We start from the raw sequence: 20075 nt of genomic DNA, 5'->3' as shown, positions 1-20075 counted from the left end.
TAATCCATTTTACAGTTGTCTGCTCAGTTACCTGGCCTTTGAATGGAAGTGAGGCTGGAGGTGACCTTGTTTTGATACAGACCTCACTACTTTTGTTGTGCAAATCATGTTTTTCTGATGCTAACTAGTTTGGATTTACATAATAAAGCAGAGAGGTTTGTATCAATGTAAGGTCACCTCCAGCCTCACTACCATTCAAAGGCCAGGTCACTTAGCAGCCAACTGTAAAATGGACTAATTTCATGTACCCATAAAAATCAGGCTCAATACTTCAGTAAAGCCAGACCTTTGAAGCTTGGTCTTGTCTTTTTTACGCCAAGTTAAAACTTGTAAGGCCCGGGTCAAACGTGGAACTTCACATGAGTCGAACGTAATGCAAATGACCAAAAACAATCAGCACTATGAGCTTAATTTCGCTTCAATTTCAGAATAGTAATAATAGCCTTCATGCTGTGGAGCCGTAAACACGTACAAAGCAGGCCCCTGCTTTGTTCGACTTGCACAAGGCGTTTAATTCCAGAAAAAGATATTGCTTCCGATCTTCCCGTGAAACCTAATTGTTTTCACAATTTCCGTGATGTAAACGATTTTGAAGGAGATTGCTCGAGGAAATCTTCGAAATAAACCTCTAGCTCTTGTTGGCATTCCTCGTGAGTTTATTCAACTCAAGAAGTGAAGACCGCGCAACAAATTTTCCCGCCTCCTCGAATTATGATTTCATTTACATCCAAATGAAATGTCCAAGATAAAAAAGAAACATTTTCCATTGGCTTTAACCTCTCGTATCCAATAATAATTACACGGAACTAGATCAATAATATAGAAATCACAATTAAGCCGTAAGTTCCCGTTCTCTTGCTAAATCAGTCTATTTTGAGTGCGGTTGACTTGCTCGTTGCTTGATTGTGAAAGCCACCGACTTTCTTTGAACAAGCTCCTCGCTTAGACTGTATTTATGAACAATCTCAGCTGATAAAGGATTTAATAAATCATTTTAAGCTTTATTTGAGTACGGCTTATTAGTGATTTCTATATTATTGATCTATTTCTATATTATTGATCTAGTCCTGTGTTAAATTATGTACTACTTACTTCTTATTTATTAGTTCGTTAAGTCGTGGATTGCGTGCAGTGTACTTAGATTGTATATTAAAAGGGTTAGAGTCTGTTCGTTCTTGTTTTTATTACAAAAACACACACTTGCTGGCCACACAATGAAATCGAAATTTTTAATACTGCACGAGGAGGAGCCGAGTAGAACTGTGAGAACAACAGTCTCTAACCGTTGTTAAAGTTTACCACGTGAAAGTGTTGTGTAACTATTTTATACCATTCCATAGAAAATATGCCTACTAAATTTCGTCGAGAATAAGAACGCAGCGCACGATGGGAAGGTTGGTTGAGTAAAAGCTAGCAATTGTATATTGCAATTCCTAAGTTTTGATTGGTTAACAGGCAATGGTATATGAGCTCATATTCCATTTACAATGATATGGCAGCGATATGCGTCAAAGAAAACAGCTGGGGAGCTCAACATGTGCAATTCTTTGGGCGTTTTTTTAATAAAACAATATCCACTCGCGTTTGCTGGATATGAGATCGTTTAGCCAACTCGGCGCTACGCGCATCGTTGGCTATCAACCATCTCATATCCAACGCACGCTCGTGGAATAATTGCTAAATATACAACGGCTTTCCTGTATTCTGATTGGCTGTATTTTAATGACATCAGGCGCGTAGCTGAGGTTTTAGGAAGGGTGTTCGTATTGACAGGAATATTTATTAGGGGGTTATTAAATACGAGCGCCGAAGGCGCGAGTCTCTAGGGGGTCTGAATATTTTGAAATCTAGAGGCCCGGAAATGCTATTTTCAGCATTGTGCACGTCAATATTTCAAACTCGATGGAGTGTAAAATAACACTTATTTTTAGTCATAACAACAATATTTCCGGCGTTTTTTTAACTTGATACATTCATACATACATACCGGCTTAGTAAATTAAACGTTTTACAAAAGCTTGACTTGTGGTACAAAGGCATCTCAGAGTAAAAGCTTAAGCCCCCCAGACCCCGGCTCCAACGTACCGTCAATGTACTAAACGCAGCGTCAAAGCGTCAATCGGCACTAAATACACGTATCACCTGGGTCCCCCGAAATTGTATTCCCCGCCTTTCGTCTACTGATACTCCATTTAACAAATCCCGAACGCCTGTTAATTAAGGAAATATTTTTCAACGATGGGATTATTTTGACTACATTTAATACTAGGTCACTAGGATATATTGAGGCCACTTACTTACTAATTCACTACAGGACTATTCGTAAAGCAAACTTGACAATTGCATCATCCTCGGGTGGAGGCCATGAGAGCCAGTGAGGAGAGCCCATTCTCCTGACAATGTAATACTTTCCCGATACTTTTTGCGTTTTCTTGCAGGGTAATTTAAAAGCTGCAACACTCAAAGTTTGTTTTCCATTCCCCCACTATTTGCTAAAAGCTGAAAATCAACAGTTTGTGTTTTCAGTCCTCCATTATTGACCTCCAAAGGGGGTTCGTTCGAACCCCTCGAACCCCCCCTTCCAACGCGCCTGGACATGGTTACTATGATCACTTAGTAGGAATTAGAAAGGGCTTGCGCGCGCTCTATGTTATAAATATACCCTGGAGCCATAGTCCCCGATTATGGCTCCTGATACAACATTATGTCTTAAAGGAGATTACTTTCAGGAGTCTTCTAAAATCAGTTAAAGTAGGCCCTTATCTTACATTGTTAGGTAGGGAGTTCCAAACAGAGTTGAGGCCATAAGTATATTCTTAAGGCAGTGAAGCTAAAATTAATTTCTTCGAAATCAGTGTTCAGATGATTTCAATAAAATATATCTTCTTTTTCTTTGTTTTTGCTGTTACATAGGTACTCCAATGGGAAAACAAATTCACACCAGTGAAGATAAAACAAAACCATTCATTTATCTCACTCAAACCGAACAATGTCTCCCTGCAAGGTTGTCTTCTTCCAGAGAGTTTGGAGACAACAAGACTTGCAACTGCGATGTTATAGTACTAAGTTACAAAAAAGAATGTCAAGAAAAAAAGCCATTACACATCTCTTATATATTTGTCCCAGAAAGCACTTGGACCTCAGGAAGGAATATCCTTTACTTTGTTGCAAGGGAGAGAATGCGTGGCTACCGTTATTACATCTTCTTAGATGATGATGTAAATCTTGAATTCAACTCATTTACTCCTCAAGAAATGAAGAAGCTGACTCCATTTAGAGCCTTTGAACGAATGCTTTTGGAGTACGAGCCGGCAATTGGAAACTGCCCAGGATCCCGTCAAGACGTCGATGTAATTTTTAAAACACGGAGAATGCTATGTGGCATTAATGAAACATCAATGGTCGTTCCTGTAATGTGCTTTGATGCTATCTTAAATGCTTTTCACCATAAAGCCATCGACCACATTTTACCTTATCCCACTAAATACGACAAGGAGAGCTGGTGGAGTTCCCAGTTACATGTGATATGTTCGGTAGAGCTGAAATTCCGAGGACAAGCGCTTGTATGTGTACCTATAACCGCCTACAATGGCCAACACCGTGACTACCCCAGGATGAAGGGAAATTTTGATACTCATTTACATGCCTTTGTCCAAGAAATTCAAAACAGGGCACCCATTGCTTACCGAAACCGCACCTTGTTTGACAAATTAAAAAACACTTCGATGGAGAAGTACGTCTTAAAAACGACAACTTATTGTATGAACACAACACGCCATCCTATTGTGCCATACTCACATTTTGAACGCGAGAGCCAGCTAGAAACATTAAAGTATAAGTAAGTTGGCAAGTAAGTAAGTTAGTAAGTATGTAAGTAAGAAGGTAAGTAAGCGAGCGAGTGAGTGAGTGAGTGAGTGAGTGAGTGAGTGAGTGAGTGAGTGAGTAAGAAAGTTAGTAAGTGAGTGAGTGAGTAAGTGAGCGAGCGAGTGAGTGAGTGAGTGAGTAAGAAAGTTAGTAAGTGAGTGAGTGAGTAATAGTATTAGTAGTAATAGTATATCTTTATTGCGCCTTACTCTTCAAAGGGAGGTATTGGTCCGTTTACAACAAAGGTTTTAACACTTACTAATACATTGTACATTTAAGAAATAACAAAAAACTAGATTCTTATACAATTCATAATGTCAACGTAAAAATTAAATAAATTATAATGTTCATTGTGCTTGTAAGTTAAGAAGCTCTTTCCTTTTTTGAAACATTGAATGTATATATGTCTGAATTTATCAAAACCAGGTCAGGAAATGTTCACCGTTTTAAGCGCAAATCGCTGTAAACGCGTTTTTTTTCTCGCCAGAAACTTTCTCCAAACTCGATGATATAAAAACTAAAGGGAATGTCAGTCTTTTTTTCTCTTCTCCTCTCTCTCTTCTCTACCTTTCAGCGCTGTATGTCTTTTTCCCCTTTCTTGTGGCGTTTTAAGCCAATTCGCGCAGTAACGTACTTGCTCAAGAATACTGACGTCACTTTTCTTTGACCCACACAGGGTGAAATAAAGCGTTTCCGTTTCCGTTTTTACAACGGTTACTTAACGGAAACGTGAATTTCCGCAAAAGGAAATTTAAGTAACCGTTGCGGGAAACACGTGTATACGTCACGTTTCCGCAGTTGCGGCGTCGCTTAAACGCATCACTTAAACGCGTGTATCCGTTAAGTTTACGTTTTGCGTAATCTCGTGCAACAGACGCGTTTCCGCAGTTCGTAAGTATGGCGGACACGCAATAATCATGTTTCCGCAGCTCGTAAATTCGGCGGACACGCAATATTCCGCTAGGTTTCCGACATACGGAAAGTGAAAAATAATAAGAACCGTCAAGTTTCCGCAGCTCGTAAATCAGGAGTATATACATAATGACCCAGATGGTTTAGATCAAAATGCTCTTGTCCTAATCTTGGAAGGCCGACAACTACGAAAACTTTATTATTTGTGAAATATTGCGTAAATTAAACGTGGCCGCCAAATAAAGCGAGCTGATTTCCACGTGTTCTTTTCTTTCGGATTGGAGAATTACAAGTATGTATACAAGTAACACTCATTTTAAGTGGTAATTCATTTTATTTCGTAAGTAAGAGAATGTCTAAGTAAATCTACGAACTACAGCATAATCCTTTCTTGAAACAAACGTGTTGCTTGCTGACTATTACATTTGAAAGCATTCAAACTAAGTATTGTTCTTGAAATGCAGCAATGCCTTGTGATTGAACTAAAATTTCCGTTGCTGTCCGTTAAATGTGATTCGTTTGAGGAAACTTAGTTGTCAATCCTCGTCTTTCCTCTCTCTTGCTTTCTTTGACGTTCGTGAATTATTCTTGTCCTGTGGTGATGGATTTGACTTCTTGACGATTATTTCAGGTCTAAAGACAAGATTAAATAGGATTATAAACAGAGATATTTTGCTTAACTCAATAACTCATACTACTTTTTCATTTGATGGGAGGATCTGTTTTGTAACATGGAAATACAGACATGGTTTTAAGGAGGCTAACAACGGTTTCCAGCACTTGTTAGCTCTTGAACTTTGATAGGTCAGTACAACAAAACTTCAACAGTTGCTGCTACAGTAATGATATCAAACCAATGTCCAATCATCGCTGAACAAGTTACGGCAATTTTCTTGACATCACTGGTTACCATAACAACAGTATTACCAGTAAAAACACCCTTTATTTTCCCTTTAAGCGCTTATAACTCAAAAACGAGTCCAGTGACCCCCATTTTTATCACTGAATAATGATCAGCATATTTGGATACAACTTTTTGCAAAGTTAAAAAAATTCTCTGGAGCCGTTTCAGAGCCACCTTAATAATTTAAGGTGGCTCTGAAACGGCTCCAGAGAATTTTTTGTGTTGAAAAAAAAAACTGTGTTTTTAACAGGTTATACATGTACCATTGCTATGGTTACAGTGATGTCAAGAAAAAATCACAATTTATTTTTTGATACAATTTTTGTAGCAGTAACCGATAAATGTGTTGTAGCACTGACCCATCAAATTATGAGAGCTGGAAAGTGCTGAAAGCTGTTGTGAGCCTCCCTAAATTTTTGCGCTGTCTAGGTAATCATTTGACTCTGATAAATAGGTGCTTCGTTTATACATTCCAAGATATTGCTCATCTTAACACGCAAGGAACTGATCATTATTTTGGAGGGGTGTAGGATGGATATGATTGAGTAGGGATTTGATAGATTCACTGAAGACCTTGTAACAATCATAAATACCAAGCTTTCTGACTTACAACCACCCATACCATCCCCTGGAAATTATAAGTGCTGCAAAAGACCACATACCTTTTAACTACACATAAAAATGGCTGGAAGGAAGTTGAACATACAATGTATCTACAATGTATGGTTGTTATTGAAGGTATATCGGTTTTTGAAACCAAAACACTGCTACAATGTAGGGGTGACTTGATGCAGCATATATATATTATTGGAAGTGTTGTTTTACATGTACCGTCTCAGTTGAAACTCTATACTTTAGGTACGAATACACAGAAACAGGAGTACCCCAGTAACTCGAACTGGGATAACTCGAACAACCCCGCTAACTCGAACTAACTTCCATTTCCCTTGGATTTGACCCCACTTTTCAGTCATTTTTACTCGGTTAACTCGAACTTGGATAACTCGAACCCCCCCCCCCCCTAACTCGAACTAAATTTTGTTTCCCTTAACAAAATTTGGGTCAAATTTACCCTGATAACTCGAATTCTGGTTCTTGCAACTCACCACAGTTGCCCATTGATTAGAGCAGCCAATTTTCCACTTTTATCATAACAATGTATGGTTGTGCAATTTGCACCGTACTGTATACTGAAGTGCTAAAAAATCAGTAAACTGTCAATTATTAACTTGAAAAAATAAATATTCAATCGACCCTGCTGCGACTGCAGTAGGGGATGGGCTGGTAGGGCTACAAAATGTAGCTGCATATGATATGAAAAATGTATGAATTTTACCACTCAAAAGTATAAATTTGTAATTAAACGTGTTTGTTTGACTTGAAGTTGACGAGATTTATAAGCCATACATGTACCACTTTAAAATGGTCTTTGCAGTCCATGAGCAAACATCCTTAAAAATTTTGAATGTTTAGAGACTCCTTGTAGACGATCTTTATCCTGATTATTATAAAGTCTTATGACTTTTACATGTAGGTACCTACCTTAACATTTTCCTTCCAGAAACTCCTCCAGTTTCTTATACTTGAGTAATTTCCTTGACTTCTTCATGCTCACTATACTCCAAAATGGCTCACAGCAATAAAGCATAATAAAGACAAAAAAAAAGTGTCAGACAATTACATGTACAAAATAATATGAAATGATTGTGCCATTTTTCCATTCGGAGATATCTATATTCATATACAATGTTACTTTTATATATGTACTATGGGTGGCCCTATTTGTACAATTGGGCATTGTTTGGATAATGCAAATTCAGTTTCCAGCTCAGTTGCAGATAGCACTGTACACATTGTACAGTACATGAAAGGCTGTCATAATTTGTGACTTTCCTATAAATTACATGTACAGTGTATGTGCATGTACATTGGAACAAGTAAACTTTTCACACACTCAAAAGTAAAGGCACATCCCACTGAAACCATGGGCGGCACACTTGAGTCAATGAATCATGTTTGCAAAAGTAAAAAATCTATCAAAAGCTGTTAATAATTCGAAAACTCAAAAACATATAGTTGTGGAAAACTATCATTGTTCTTTTCCTGTCCTATGACAATTCTGCCTCCCATAAAATGTTGTAATAAAAATCTAATATCATTAAAACAAGTGATTTTTTCACCCACTCAGAAATGGGTAAAAGGCCTTCCCACTGAAACCATGGGCGGCACACTTGAGTCAATGAATCATGCTCGCGAAAGTCAAAAATCTATTAAAAGCTGTAAATAATTTGCAACTCAAAAACATATAGTTGTGGAAAACTATCATTGATCCTTTCTTGTGCTATGACAATTCTGCCTCTTATAAAATGTTGTATTAAAAATCTAATATCATTGAAACAAGTGATTTTTTCACCCACTCAGAAATGGGTAAAAGGCCTTCCCACTGAAACCATGAACGGCACACTTGAGTCAATGAATCATGCTCGCGAAAGTCAAAAATCTATCAAAAGCTGTTAATAATTCGAAAACTCAAAAACATATAGTTGTGGAAAACTATCATTGTTCTTTTCCTGTGCTATGTCAATTCTGCCTCCCATAAAATGTTGTAATAAAAATCTAATATCATTAAAACAAGTGATTTTTTCACCCACTCAGAAATGGGTAAAAGGCCTTCCCACTGAAACCATGGGCGGCACACTTGAGTCAATGAATCATGCTCGCGAAAGTCAAAAATCTATTAAAAGCTGTAAATAATTCGCAACTCAAAAACATATAGTTGTGGAAAACTATCATTGATCCTTTCCTGTGCTATGACAATTCTGCCTCCCATAAAATGTTGTAATAAAAATCTAATATCATTAAAACAAGTGATTTTTTCACCCACTCAGAAATGGGTAAAAGGCCTTCCCACTGAAACCATGGGCGGCACACTTGAGTCAATGAATCATGCTCGCGAAAGTCAAAAATCTATTAAAAGCTGTTAATAATTCGCAACTCAAAAACATATAGTTGTGGAAAACTATCATTGATCCTTTCCTGTGCTATGACAATTCTGCCTCCCATAAAATGTTGTAATAAAAATCTAATATCATTAAAACAAGTGATTTTTTCACCCACTCAGAAATGGGTAAAAGGCCTTCCCACTGAAACCATGGGCGGCACACTTGAGTCAATGAATCATGCTCACGAAAGTCAAAAATCTATTAAAAGCTGTTAATAATTCGCAACTCAAAAACATATAGTTGTGGAAAACTATCATTGATCCTTTCTTGTGCTATGACAATTCTGCCTCCCATAAAATGTTGTAATAAAAATCTAATATCATTAAAACAAGTGATTTTTTCACCCACTCAGAAATGGGTAAAAGGCCTTCCCACTGAAACCATGGGCGGCACACTTGAGTCAATGAATCATGCTCGCGAAAGTCAAAAATCTATTAAAAGCTGTTAATAATTCGCAACTCAAAAACATATAGTTGTGGAAAACTATCATTGATCCTTTCCTGTGCTATGGCAATTCTGCCTCTTATAAAATGTTGTATTAAAAATCTAATATCATTGAAACAAGTGATTTTTTCACCCACTCAGAAATGGGTAAAAGGCCTTCCCACTGAAACCATGGGCGGCACACTTGAGTCAATGAATCATGCTCGCGAAAGTTAAAAATCTATTAAAAGCTGTTAATAATTCGCAACTCAAAAACATATAGTTGTGGAAAACTATCATTGTTCCTTTCCTGTGCTATGACAATTCTGCTCTCATAAAATGTTGTGATAAAAATCTAATATCATACCACTGAAACCATGGGCGGCACACTTGAGTCAATGAATCGTGTTCGCGAAAGTCAAACAAGTGTCAAAAGCTGTTAATACTTGTAGTTCGCAACTCAACAACATATAGTTGTGGAAAACTATCATTGTTCCTTTCCTGTGCTGTGACAATTCTGCATCTTTCATTGTAATTAATGCTGTAAAATGTTGTGTCCGCACATCCCACATAACCAGTAGGCAGCCAACTTGTGTTGTCCATTTGGTATGTTTATGACACATGTACAAAGTAAGCTTACAATGTAACAATTTACTGACTTCAAAACATTATGATAAAAACCTAATATCATTGAAACAATCATTAACCAGAAATGTAGCTCACGTGGCCATGAACTTTGGCCATAACATAAATTTAAAGTCTAATTTTAAAACACAAGCACAGAATTATGAAACTTAAGCTTAAATAGCTCATACACCAACAAGGCAACGCAAATGTAAAGCTTCTATGAAACCCAGGGATGAAACACGAGTCACCCGTGCAAATAGGTTTTTAAAAGCTTACCTTAATAAGAAACTTGGCCTTTACAGCAGTGTTGATCTGAAATCCGGTAGAAGACAACTCCATACAGCTACCTTGGAAACAAAGTGATCTTTACGTGAAGAAAACTGCCCTTTAGGCGACTGAAAATGTCGATTCTTCGTTAGGCGAACTTCGAAACCGACCGCCAAAACTCATCTAAATCAAAGAGAACGCCGGGAATGATCTTTGTTGCGCATGATCGGTTAGTAACCAGTCCCTGACTCGATTGTCACTCGGCCAGTTCAGTGAATCGACATTTGTACGGCGGCCGTCGTACAACAACAACAAAAAGAAATAAATAAACCGAAGAAGTAAACCGAAATCAAAATATTTAAATCGGCAAATTATCGTCAAAGCGTTCAGCTATTGACTTATTTTTCCTCTGGAATGTTTTGAACTTTATTTGACGAAGTAGCAATCGTCCGTGTGAGGTCGTGTGACTGACACTCGTTTTGACACTGGGGTAAAAGCAGCTCTGGGCCTCTGAACTGCCCCTGATCCCTCTAAGCCGGCTGAGCGAGCTGGCCCTTATGAAAAGAGTATCAACAGGCTTCAGTAACGTTTCAGTCGAGTAAACGTCACGGAAACAGAATCAAAAGGTGTCCGCAAACGGAAACGTTGCGGAAATGTACAATCAGGCAGGAATATTGTGCTGTCGCGTATCCGTTGTATCCGTTCTGCGGAAATGCAACGGAAATGCACACGTTCAAGATTCCGTAGTGTTTCCGCGATACGGAAACGTCTTATTTCACCCTGTGCCAGTTTTGATAAATTCAGACATATATATTTACCTACTATTTTTGATGTATGTTTATTGTCAGCTCCAAGAAGGTACTTAATCCTCTCGTTTTCACTTAAATATATGTAACTTACATCAACCTTTGAAATGTGAGAACATAATTCATGCCTTATGGTTGTAAACCCCTGGCAACACATCAAAAAATGCTTTTCGTCTTCTACACAATTTTGTTCACATACCAAGCATGTTCTTTGCTCTACTGGGATTGATGCTCCTTTATTTTCATAGTGAGGGGGTGAGTGAGTGAGTGAGTGAGTGAGTGAGTGAGTGAGTGAGTAATAGTAATAGTAATAGTATATCTTTATTGCGCCTTACTCTCCAAAGGGAGGTATTGGTCTGTTTACAACAAAGGTTTTCACATTTACTAATACATTTAAGAAATAACAAAAATTTGATTCTTATACAATTCATAATGTCAATATATGTAAAAATTAAATAAATTATAATGTTCATTGTGCTTGTAAGTTAAGAAGCTCTTGAGTGAGTGAGTGAGTGAGTGAGTGAGTGAGTGGAGTGAGTGAGAAATGTGAGAAATGATTGTTGTGTCACGTTTGTCCGGGTTTACACGGCTTGTGTAAATCCGGCTTACAACTTAATTGACTTAAGCTAGCTGTTACCTTCTGTTTACAATGAAAAGGTCCTTTGCCCCTTGTTGCAAAGCGTGTTGCGTGTCCACGTTCTCTAGCCAACTTTCGGTATTGTCCCGTTCGCTTTTATTCTACTATTGTATTCTGTTATAACTATATTATACTATTCGTTGTTTTTTATAGTTGCAAAGTAGTTTTAAAATGGAAGGAATGTGGTTTTAAGGGGACTGTTTCACGGATTTGAGTCCAATTTAGGCACAGGAAATGGCCACCAAATTCCGAATCTGTGAAAAACAAATATAACTGCTTAAAACAGTGAAGGGACATTTCACTAACACAGCAAATACAAAAGAAGGGAAGGATGGTCAAAAGTGAAGATATTGAAACGGATTGCGATATCGGTTTTTGAAATACTGCTAGGCTGAACACTTTTCAAAGTTAATCCCGTTTAAAAGCAACTTTAAATTAAAACGGTTGGGATACAAATTTTTTTTGTAATGAAGCCATATGGTTTTGTCATTTAACCCATAAGATTTATTTCTTTGAAAAAATTAAGTTTCATAGCGAGTATTTGGCAACTGCTAATAAAATAAACTTAACTCAGACATGACACAGCTGTCCCTTTAAAATACAGTCTCGCGAAATTTTGCGTTTTTCGCTTAGATTGGGACATAATCGAATAATAAATTCTCTTTGTTGTTGAATAAATTCAATTCCTGCCCGGACTGGTTCGAAAAGGATTTCTTTATTTCCAGGAAATACAAGAGAATTAATTTGTAGAATTGGGGCAGATCAATCTTCTCGAGGAAATGTTTGTCGTAGTTGCATCGTAACATATGAAGATTCCAGTAGAACGGTAATATTGTACAACTTTGGCTTTTATCTTCAGTATCATTTCGCCATTTCGCTATTTCGCCATTTCGTGTTTTAAACACGCCCAAACTTCATCCTTGCTGGTTTGTTTTGTATTCATCTTTCGTCACGTGTTGACATTCGTTATATCGAGGTATATTTTACATTTGGGCTTCTGGATTGTGTTCATTATAACGAGGATTTCGCTAAAAATCGAGGTTCGTTATATCCAGGTTCTGTTCCCTACATTTTACTGTAATTTTGGCCGGGCTGAATAAAATCGTTCGTCATACTGAGGGCTTTGTTATATAGAGGTTCGTTAAATCGAGGTTCCACTGTAGATATTCAATTCTGTTCGATTACCGACCCTAATCGAACAATTGGTGTTCGGTTGTAGCTGGTTGTGTTCGATTGAATTTGGGGTTCGATTTTGCTCGACTAGATACCCCGGGAGTGTTACTAGCAAATTCACAAAAAGTCTTACCTTCTCTGCAGTTCGTTTCTGTTGTTCCAAGCCCAGTTTTGTAGGTCATGTACAGCATCAATATCAGGGCAAGAACAAAAATCAAATCATTCGCAGAGTAGCTCTTGTTGTAGAAATCATTTGGTGGTTGTTCCCTTTTGAGGTTGCATCAGCCAATGTATTTGGACTGCACCGATGTTAAAAGGCCCAGTTAAGAATTAATCTATAGCGTGTTAACCATATGGATCAGCAAATGTTGCATGCAATATAAGAGGAGCAAAGTCTGTGTTATTGGTGCAGGCAATGAATGTGTTCTGGTGATATCAAATTGCCGAGTCACGAAATACATAAGTCTGACACCTCTTATAACTAAAATACAGAATTTATTATTCGAGTATGACCCAATCTAAACGAAAACACGCAAAATAACGGCGAGACTGTATATTAACCCTTTAACCGGCAATCGTACATATGTGTACGAAAAACACCATTAGTGATTGAAAACACTCTAGCTTTTACATATCTGGGCACATGATATTAATGACTGCTTTTTATGGCAAAGTGATAATTTTCATAGCTTTAAAAGCCAACTAACTGACTACAACTCTTGATTTCTGTTGCATATGGTTGTTTGTTCAGCAGCAAATTTGAAAATGCCCGTTTTCTACGTAACATGACAACAACAAAAAACACACATCTTTGCCTCCATTTTTTTAATAAAAAAATAATTCTGACTTCAAAAATATACATTTGCAGCAAACTTCAACCCTATTCCCTTCCGTTCACCAAGGAAATTTCCCATCAATCATTCAGAAGACTCAGCAATTACTATTCGATTAGAGCTATGCTTGCAAACCTGTAATTTCCTCGTTGCTGACCGAAAGGGATGCTTGGGAAAAACAGTCATGGCGGCGGCATGAAAGGCTTCCTACCTTCATTCCATATATTTTTTATAAGTGTCGAGCCACCCAATCCTGCCGGCAAAATGTTGCACCGATTGCATTCTTTGGAAGTCAGAACTCGTCCAAAATGCCTTGGCAGGTCTTGGAATCCACCCACAGAACGGCCAGAGAGACAACTTTACCCATGGACCGCCATCTTTCGATTCGAATATTTCTGGCGTTCCAATCAAGACAAAATCATCTCTCACCTCTGGTTTCTTTCAGATGCTGGCCTCTACCCACCACTCTAGCTTAATGATGCCAGCCTGGGGGCTTCTGCAGTGAAAAATGACTCGAAAAATCACTTATAAACACAAAACGAGCCAAATCCAAGCCCAACAGCTCGCCTACGAACGAAGCAACTGCCGACTACTGACGTCACAATAAAAATCTGAGCCCTCGGTGTTTCGAAACTGCACACATTTTTACTTGGACTTCTTATATGCAATCACGAAGTTCTACAGAATGTATAAGCCCAAAAAACCCCTTAAGAAAGTCACAGAAATCTGCCGGTTAAAGGGTTAAAGGGACTGTGTCATGTCTGAGTTAAGTTTATTTTATTATCCGTTTTCAAATACTCGCTATGAAACTTAATTTTTGCAAAGAAATTAATATTATGGGTTAAACGGACAAAACCATGGCTTCATTACAACAAAATATGTCTCCTTATAATTATAATTTAAAGTTGCAATCGAACGAGTTTAACTTTGAAAAGTGTTCAACCCACAGCATTTCAAAAACCCATATCGCAATCCGTTTCAATCTTTTCACTTTTGACCATGCGTATCTTCTTTTGAATTTGCATTTTTATTGAAATGTTCCTTCACTGTTTTAAGCAGTTATATTTATATTTCACCGATTCGGAATTTGGTGGCCCTTTCCCTTTGCCTAGATTGGACTCAAATCCGTGACACAGTCCCCTTAAAACCACATCCCTGGCATTTTAAAACTACTTCGCCAATTAAAAAAAACATCCGCGCGTATTAAATGTCAAAACAACGAATATTATAGAATATATTAGAAGCATAAAAGCGAACGGGACAGGGGAGGGGATGGCGCAGTGGTGAGAGCACTCGCCTCCCACCAATGTGGCCCGGGTTCGATTCCCGGACCCGGCGTCATATGTGGGTTGAGTTTGTTGTTGGTTCTCGTCCTCGCTCCGAGGGTTTTTCTCCGGGTTCTCCGGTTTTCCTCCCTCCGCAAAAATCAACACTACTAAATTCCAATTCGATCTGTACAGTCCTACGTCTTATACATGAGCCTCTGGCTCGGACACTGAGGGTAACCTCGTCCCGCGTATGGACTTTAAAATTGTATTTACATTTACATTTTACCGAAAGGTAGAATGGCTAGAAAACGTGGACACGCAACACGCTTTGCAACAAGGTGCAAAGCACCTTTTTATTTTAAAACTGAAGAAGCAACCAGCTTAAGCCAAATAAGTTTTAAGCCGGGTTTTACACAAGCATTTTAAATGTGACAGTTTTTTATGTGACAAATACATTCGATCGTGTGGATGACACACAATATTTTGTCGGCATCTCAGAGTTCACTCAGAGCGCCATTAGGGACTTTAAGATACCTGGACGGCTGACCTCGAGAACGGCTGACCGGGAGTAATTTTTCGCGTGTAGCCTATATTGCGCATGCCCGCTCCACGCACATTGCCGTCCAGCTCTGTCAAGCTGTTGTTGAGGACGTGAGAAGTAGAGTTTTGCCGTCCACCAGTGAACGGGAGTGCTTTTTGTATGATTTCGTTTAAAAATCTCATTATTTTTTAATTCTGTTACTTTGTTAGGTGGTCCTTTATGGTATTCTTGGTTTGGTACTGATAAAAAGTTAAGAAGTCAAGTTTTATTTGCGGTTGCGAATATATTTGCTGTGCTTTGCATAAACGCTGATGGTGAAGCCACGTGCGTGAAATTATGAACTTTCTTGCATGTGTTTCTACAAAAATTTCACTTGGAATTTGTACCCTGTGAATGAAAATAGTGCTTTCTGGTCCCAGACTTTAGGCTAGAAGCGCCAAATGTTTTTCTTCGCATGTTTTGGGCTAAGGAATTATTGATCCACTAACGAAGCCGTCCTCTGTTCACACACGCCGGCTCTTAACGTTGGAAGTTCCCGCCAAGAACGTCGACATCGGCCCAGTCCTCCTCGCAAAATTCTACCGTCCTCGCACCGTCCTCGAGGTCAGCCGTGCAGGTATCTTAAAGTCCCTATTAACGACCAAGGACAGCAGAGATTTGCACATAGATACGCGTACCTTATACTTACTCACTAACTAACTTACAGAATACCGACAGGGCCGTAACTAGAAAGAAGCAAGACGAGGCACTTGCCTCGTTTAGATTTTAGCCCAAAGTTAAAAAAAAAAGTTTAGTTTAGTTTAGTTGGGAATTCAAAATAACTCCCAATTGAACAAGATTGATTTTTTCTCATGAAAAATGTTAAAAAACGCTCTCGCGTTCGAAATGTGAGTATGGCACAACTGGATGGCGTGTTGTGTTCATACAATAAGTAGTCGTGTTTAAGTAGTACTCTTTCGTTGTAGTGTTTTTTAATTCTTCAAACAAGGTGCGGTTTCGGTAAGCAATGGGTGCCCTGTTTTGAATTTCTTCGACAAAGGCGTGTACTTGAGCATCATAATTTTTCTCCATCCTGGGGTAGTCACGATGTTGTCCATTGTACGCTGTAATAGGTACAAATAAAAGCGCTTGTCCTCGGAATTTCAGCTCCACCGAGCATATCACATGTAACTGGGAACTCCACCAGCTTTCCTTGTCGTATTTAGTGGGATAAGGTAAAATGTGGTCGATGGCTTTGTGGTGAAAAGCATTAAAGATAGCATCAATCCACATTACAGGAACGACCATTGATGTTTCCTTAATGCCACATAGCATTCGCTGTCTTTCAAAAAGGAATTTGACGTCTTGCAGGCGATTTTGGTAGTCTGTAACACCAACTGCTGGCTCGTTATCCAAAAGCCATCGTTCAAAGGCTCTAAATGGAGTCAGCATTTTCATTTCTTGAGGAGTAAATGAGTTGAATCCAAGATCTACATCATCATCTAAGAAGATGTAATAATGGTAGCTTCGTATTCTCGTCCTTGCAGCAAAGTAAAGAATATTCCTTCCTGAGGTCCAAGTGCTTTCTGGGACAAATATATATGAGATGTGTGATGGCTTTTTTTCCTGGCATTCTTTTCTGTAGCTTAGTACTATAACATCGCAGTTGCAAGTCTTGTTGCCAATCCCTCTGGAAGAGGACAATCGTGCAGGGAGACATTGCTCGGTTTGAGTGAGATAAATGAATGGTTTTAAAGTTGACTTCTCTGTCGTTCTTACTGTAGTATTCGTTTTGGCTTGACTGAAGTGAACTTGTTTTTGTACAACTCTTGGAGTAACTATTAAAAGAAAAAAACACGAAAATTGATTAAATTGAGATCGTCTAAACACTAAACAAATTTCGAATGGTTTTGTTTTATCTTCAGTGGCGTGAATTTGTTTTTCTCTTGGAGTACCTATTTCAACAGCGAAAACAAAGAAGAAGATATATTTTATTAAGATCAACTTAACACTGATTTAGAACAAATTTCAGCTTTACTGCCTTCGAATATAACTATGGCCTCAACTTTTTTCTTTACTTTGCATCTTAGCCCTGGAAAACCCTACCTATAGTAATGTAAGATCTGAGCCTACTTAAATTAATTGGTTTTAGAAGACTCCTAAAAGTAATCTCCTTTGACACATATTGGTATATTTAAAATTTTCCTGTGACTAGATGTCAAATATTACTGAATAGATTCCCCTTCCCCTTTTTATGCTACAGTCGAAGCTCTCTTAACGGACACTCTCGTAAGCGGACAGCTCTACTTACGGCCGCCTTGTTTGAAACCCCATTTTAACTCCCATACAAACTCTGTTGTTTTACATTCTCGTAAGCGGACATTCCCGTAAGCGGCCGCGGACACTTCGAAAGATTACGACTTAGACTTTTTCTTTGTTTTTAAGCTCCTGTAATCGGACACCCCAAAAAAATTCCTATTAACAAACTCTGTATCTGTTGTTATCAATTAACTTCACACAGAAACCCATAAGGGTTGAAACCCTTATGGGTTTCTGCTTCACATCGACATTCGTCGCAATGATTTTAAAGTAATAACACTACCATATTTCAGTGTTTGTTTTGTCGTCATCCTCGTCAGTCCGGTTATTTTTAGCTGGACAAGCTCCCGTAAGCGGCCATCTATCCCCTACACCTCTAGTGGCCGCTTACATGAACCATTCTCGAAAGCGGCCAGCTCCAGTTACGGACACTTTTTTCGCGTCCCAAGGGTGTCCGCTTACGAGAGTTTCAACTGTATTTATGTTCTCGAAGATATTAGATTTTTGAGGCTTCTCTGTAATTCGAGTATAAAAAAGTTCATGTATTTATGTATAGTACAGTATGGGGCCCAGTTCTCGGCCACTTTTGACGTAAACTTGTATTTCTTACCTCAGAAGAATCGCAGGAACTTGAAATTTCTCCCAGAGCTAGCTACATTATTCAGCTTTTTGGTGTAAAGCTATCGACCCGTCAAAAATTAATTTGCCCGAGCAATAATAAAAATAAAAGCTCCATTTGTGGGCCCAGTTCTCGGCCACTAAAAAGCTTGTGTTTAATTATCTGTAAAAAAAAATGCTCAATTAATTTTCACAGTCATAAAATCACTCTGTAAACTTATTTATGTTATATCGATCCCAAATTATTTTTATGAGGCTTTGTTTTACTTTAGAAAAGAAGGTTTTTAACGCGCCTAGTTGCCTATGTGCAGGTTCTGGCAAAACCGCATTGTGTGGCCAATGCATTTAGATGGTTTTTTGCAGTGAAAAGGTCTTGAAAGAGTTCAGGGGCGGATCCAGGGGGGGTGGATTGGGTGGCTAGCCACCCCCCTTGATCCACCAGAAAAATAAAAATAAACATATTAAAATAGAAAATAACGACAATGTCCATCCACCTTTCATAGTCAGGCGGCCGTTCAAAGTTAAGAAAGGCCATTTTCCAAAATAGGAGATTTTCAAAAGGCCTGTTTTATGAACTTCTGGCTTAATGTAACAAAACATGTGTGTATAATTTTAAAAAATTAGATTCCTTTTAACTTTCAAGAGTTGTTTTAGCCTTGCTGGAATGATTTTCTTCTCCATTTACATCTTTTTTAGCGAGTTTTCGTACCGTTTTTTCGCATCAAAGCGATTTCAAAAGCAAGCAAAGTCGCCAAAGTTGTTCCCGGGCCACTTTGCCAAGGGCTAAAAATTTTCACGCATGTGGGTGAGCAAAAAAACGCATATCTGTTCTTTCCTGTAAGTTCCTGGCTTGTCAACTTTAAATTTCAATCACTGTTCATTTCATAAGAAGTAGACGTTTTCTCCGAAATATAACTCAAGGTAAGTTGAAGAAAGAATTTTTGCCAAATTATCAAGGAAAAACAGTGTTTTAATAACTTAATTGACAGCTGTATAAAGCTGCTCAGAATCGCGGAAATCACGTCTAAGAGGCTTCAACTTTTTAAAATTTTCTGAGGGGGGCATGCCCTCAGACCCCCCTAGAGGGAAGGAGCCTTTGGCTTCACTAAATATGGGTCGCAGACCCAAAATGATTTGCACTCCACTAAAAACTGCCTAAAAGCCTAACCCCCCCCCCCCCCTACCATAAAATACAAACTGGGGCTTGAACAATATAGTAAACAAAAATATTGGTAAACAGCCACCCCCCTTTGAGAAATTCTGGATCCGCCCCTGGAGTTAGGTGTTGTAGAAATAATAGACAAGACAAGAGTCAGCCCAAAACTTAGAGATAAGATTGAACTTTATTTTTAAAACATTTATTTCTTTCATTCTGGCAGCAGCAGATGGAATTATATTAAAAACCAAGCGCTAAGCTGTGATAGCGAGCAGGGTGGCCGAGAACTGGCAAATACGCAAACGTCGCAAGAAAAAATTTCGAAGTAAATTAAGACCAAAAAATACAACGGTTCAACGAAAAGTTAACTAAAGCAGAAAGCTGAATTATTCTACGTTTCACATGCCAAAAATTAGCTCGTTTGGTGGGGGCTTTCGGATAAAATACGAATTTAACTACATCTATGAATTTTAAGGAGCCGTAAAAAAACAATTTTTTCGGGAAAACAAATTCACCTACCTCCGCGTAAACTCGACGTGTGAGCTTTCTATATCGAGTTGAACGATCAAACTCAAGATACTTAAAGCACATGAACCAGTCTATCGTTTGAAGGAAATAACTTTTTCTTTTAATTCAGCTGGAGCGTGAAAAAACGCGTTAAACACAAAGTGGCCGAGAACTGGACCCGGCCGAGAACTGGGCCCCATACTGTACAGTAAAAACCCGCGAGTAATTAAGAAACTAAC

General features: G+C 38.4%; 2 protein-coding genes across 2 annotated transcripts in view; one reads left to right on the top strand and one right to left on the bottom strand.

Moving 5' to 3' along the window:
* LOC144639190 (uncharacterized) overlaps positions 1 to 20075 on the top strand; it is a 41623-nt gene that overhangs the window by 8523 nt on the left and 13025 nt on the right. The window lies entirely within an intron of this gene.
* Positions 16115 to 20075, bottom strand: part of LOC144639185 (uncharacterized) — a 9331-nt gene continuing 5370 nt past the window's right edge. The window contains exon 2 of the mRNA XM_078498457.1: positions 16115 to 17074. Within this exon, the coding sequence (XP_078354583.1) occupies positions 16119 to 17074 (956 nt within the window). The 3' untranslated portion in view covers positions 16115 to 16118. The remainder of the gene's footprint in view (positions 17075 to 20075) is intronic.

Source organism: Oculina patagonica, chromosome 14, assembly GCF_052425735.1.
Source record: "Oculina patagonica isolate OP01 chromosome 14, crgOcupat, whole genome shotgun sequence".
Taxonomy (NCBI): domain Eukaryota; kingdom Metazoa; phylum Cnidaria; class Anthozoa; order Scleractinia; family Oculinidae; genus Oculina; species Oculina patagonica.
Note: the sequence above shows the minus strand (reverse complement) of the source record. Positions and strands in the feature narration are given on the sequence as shown.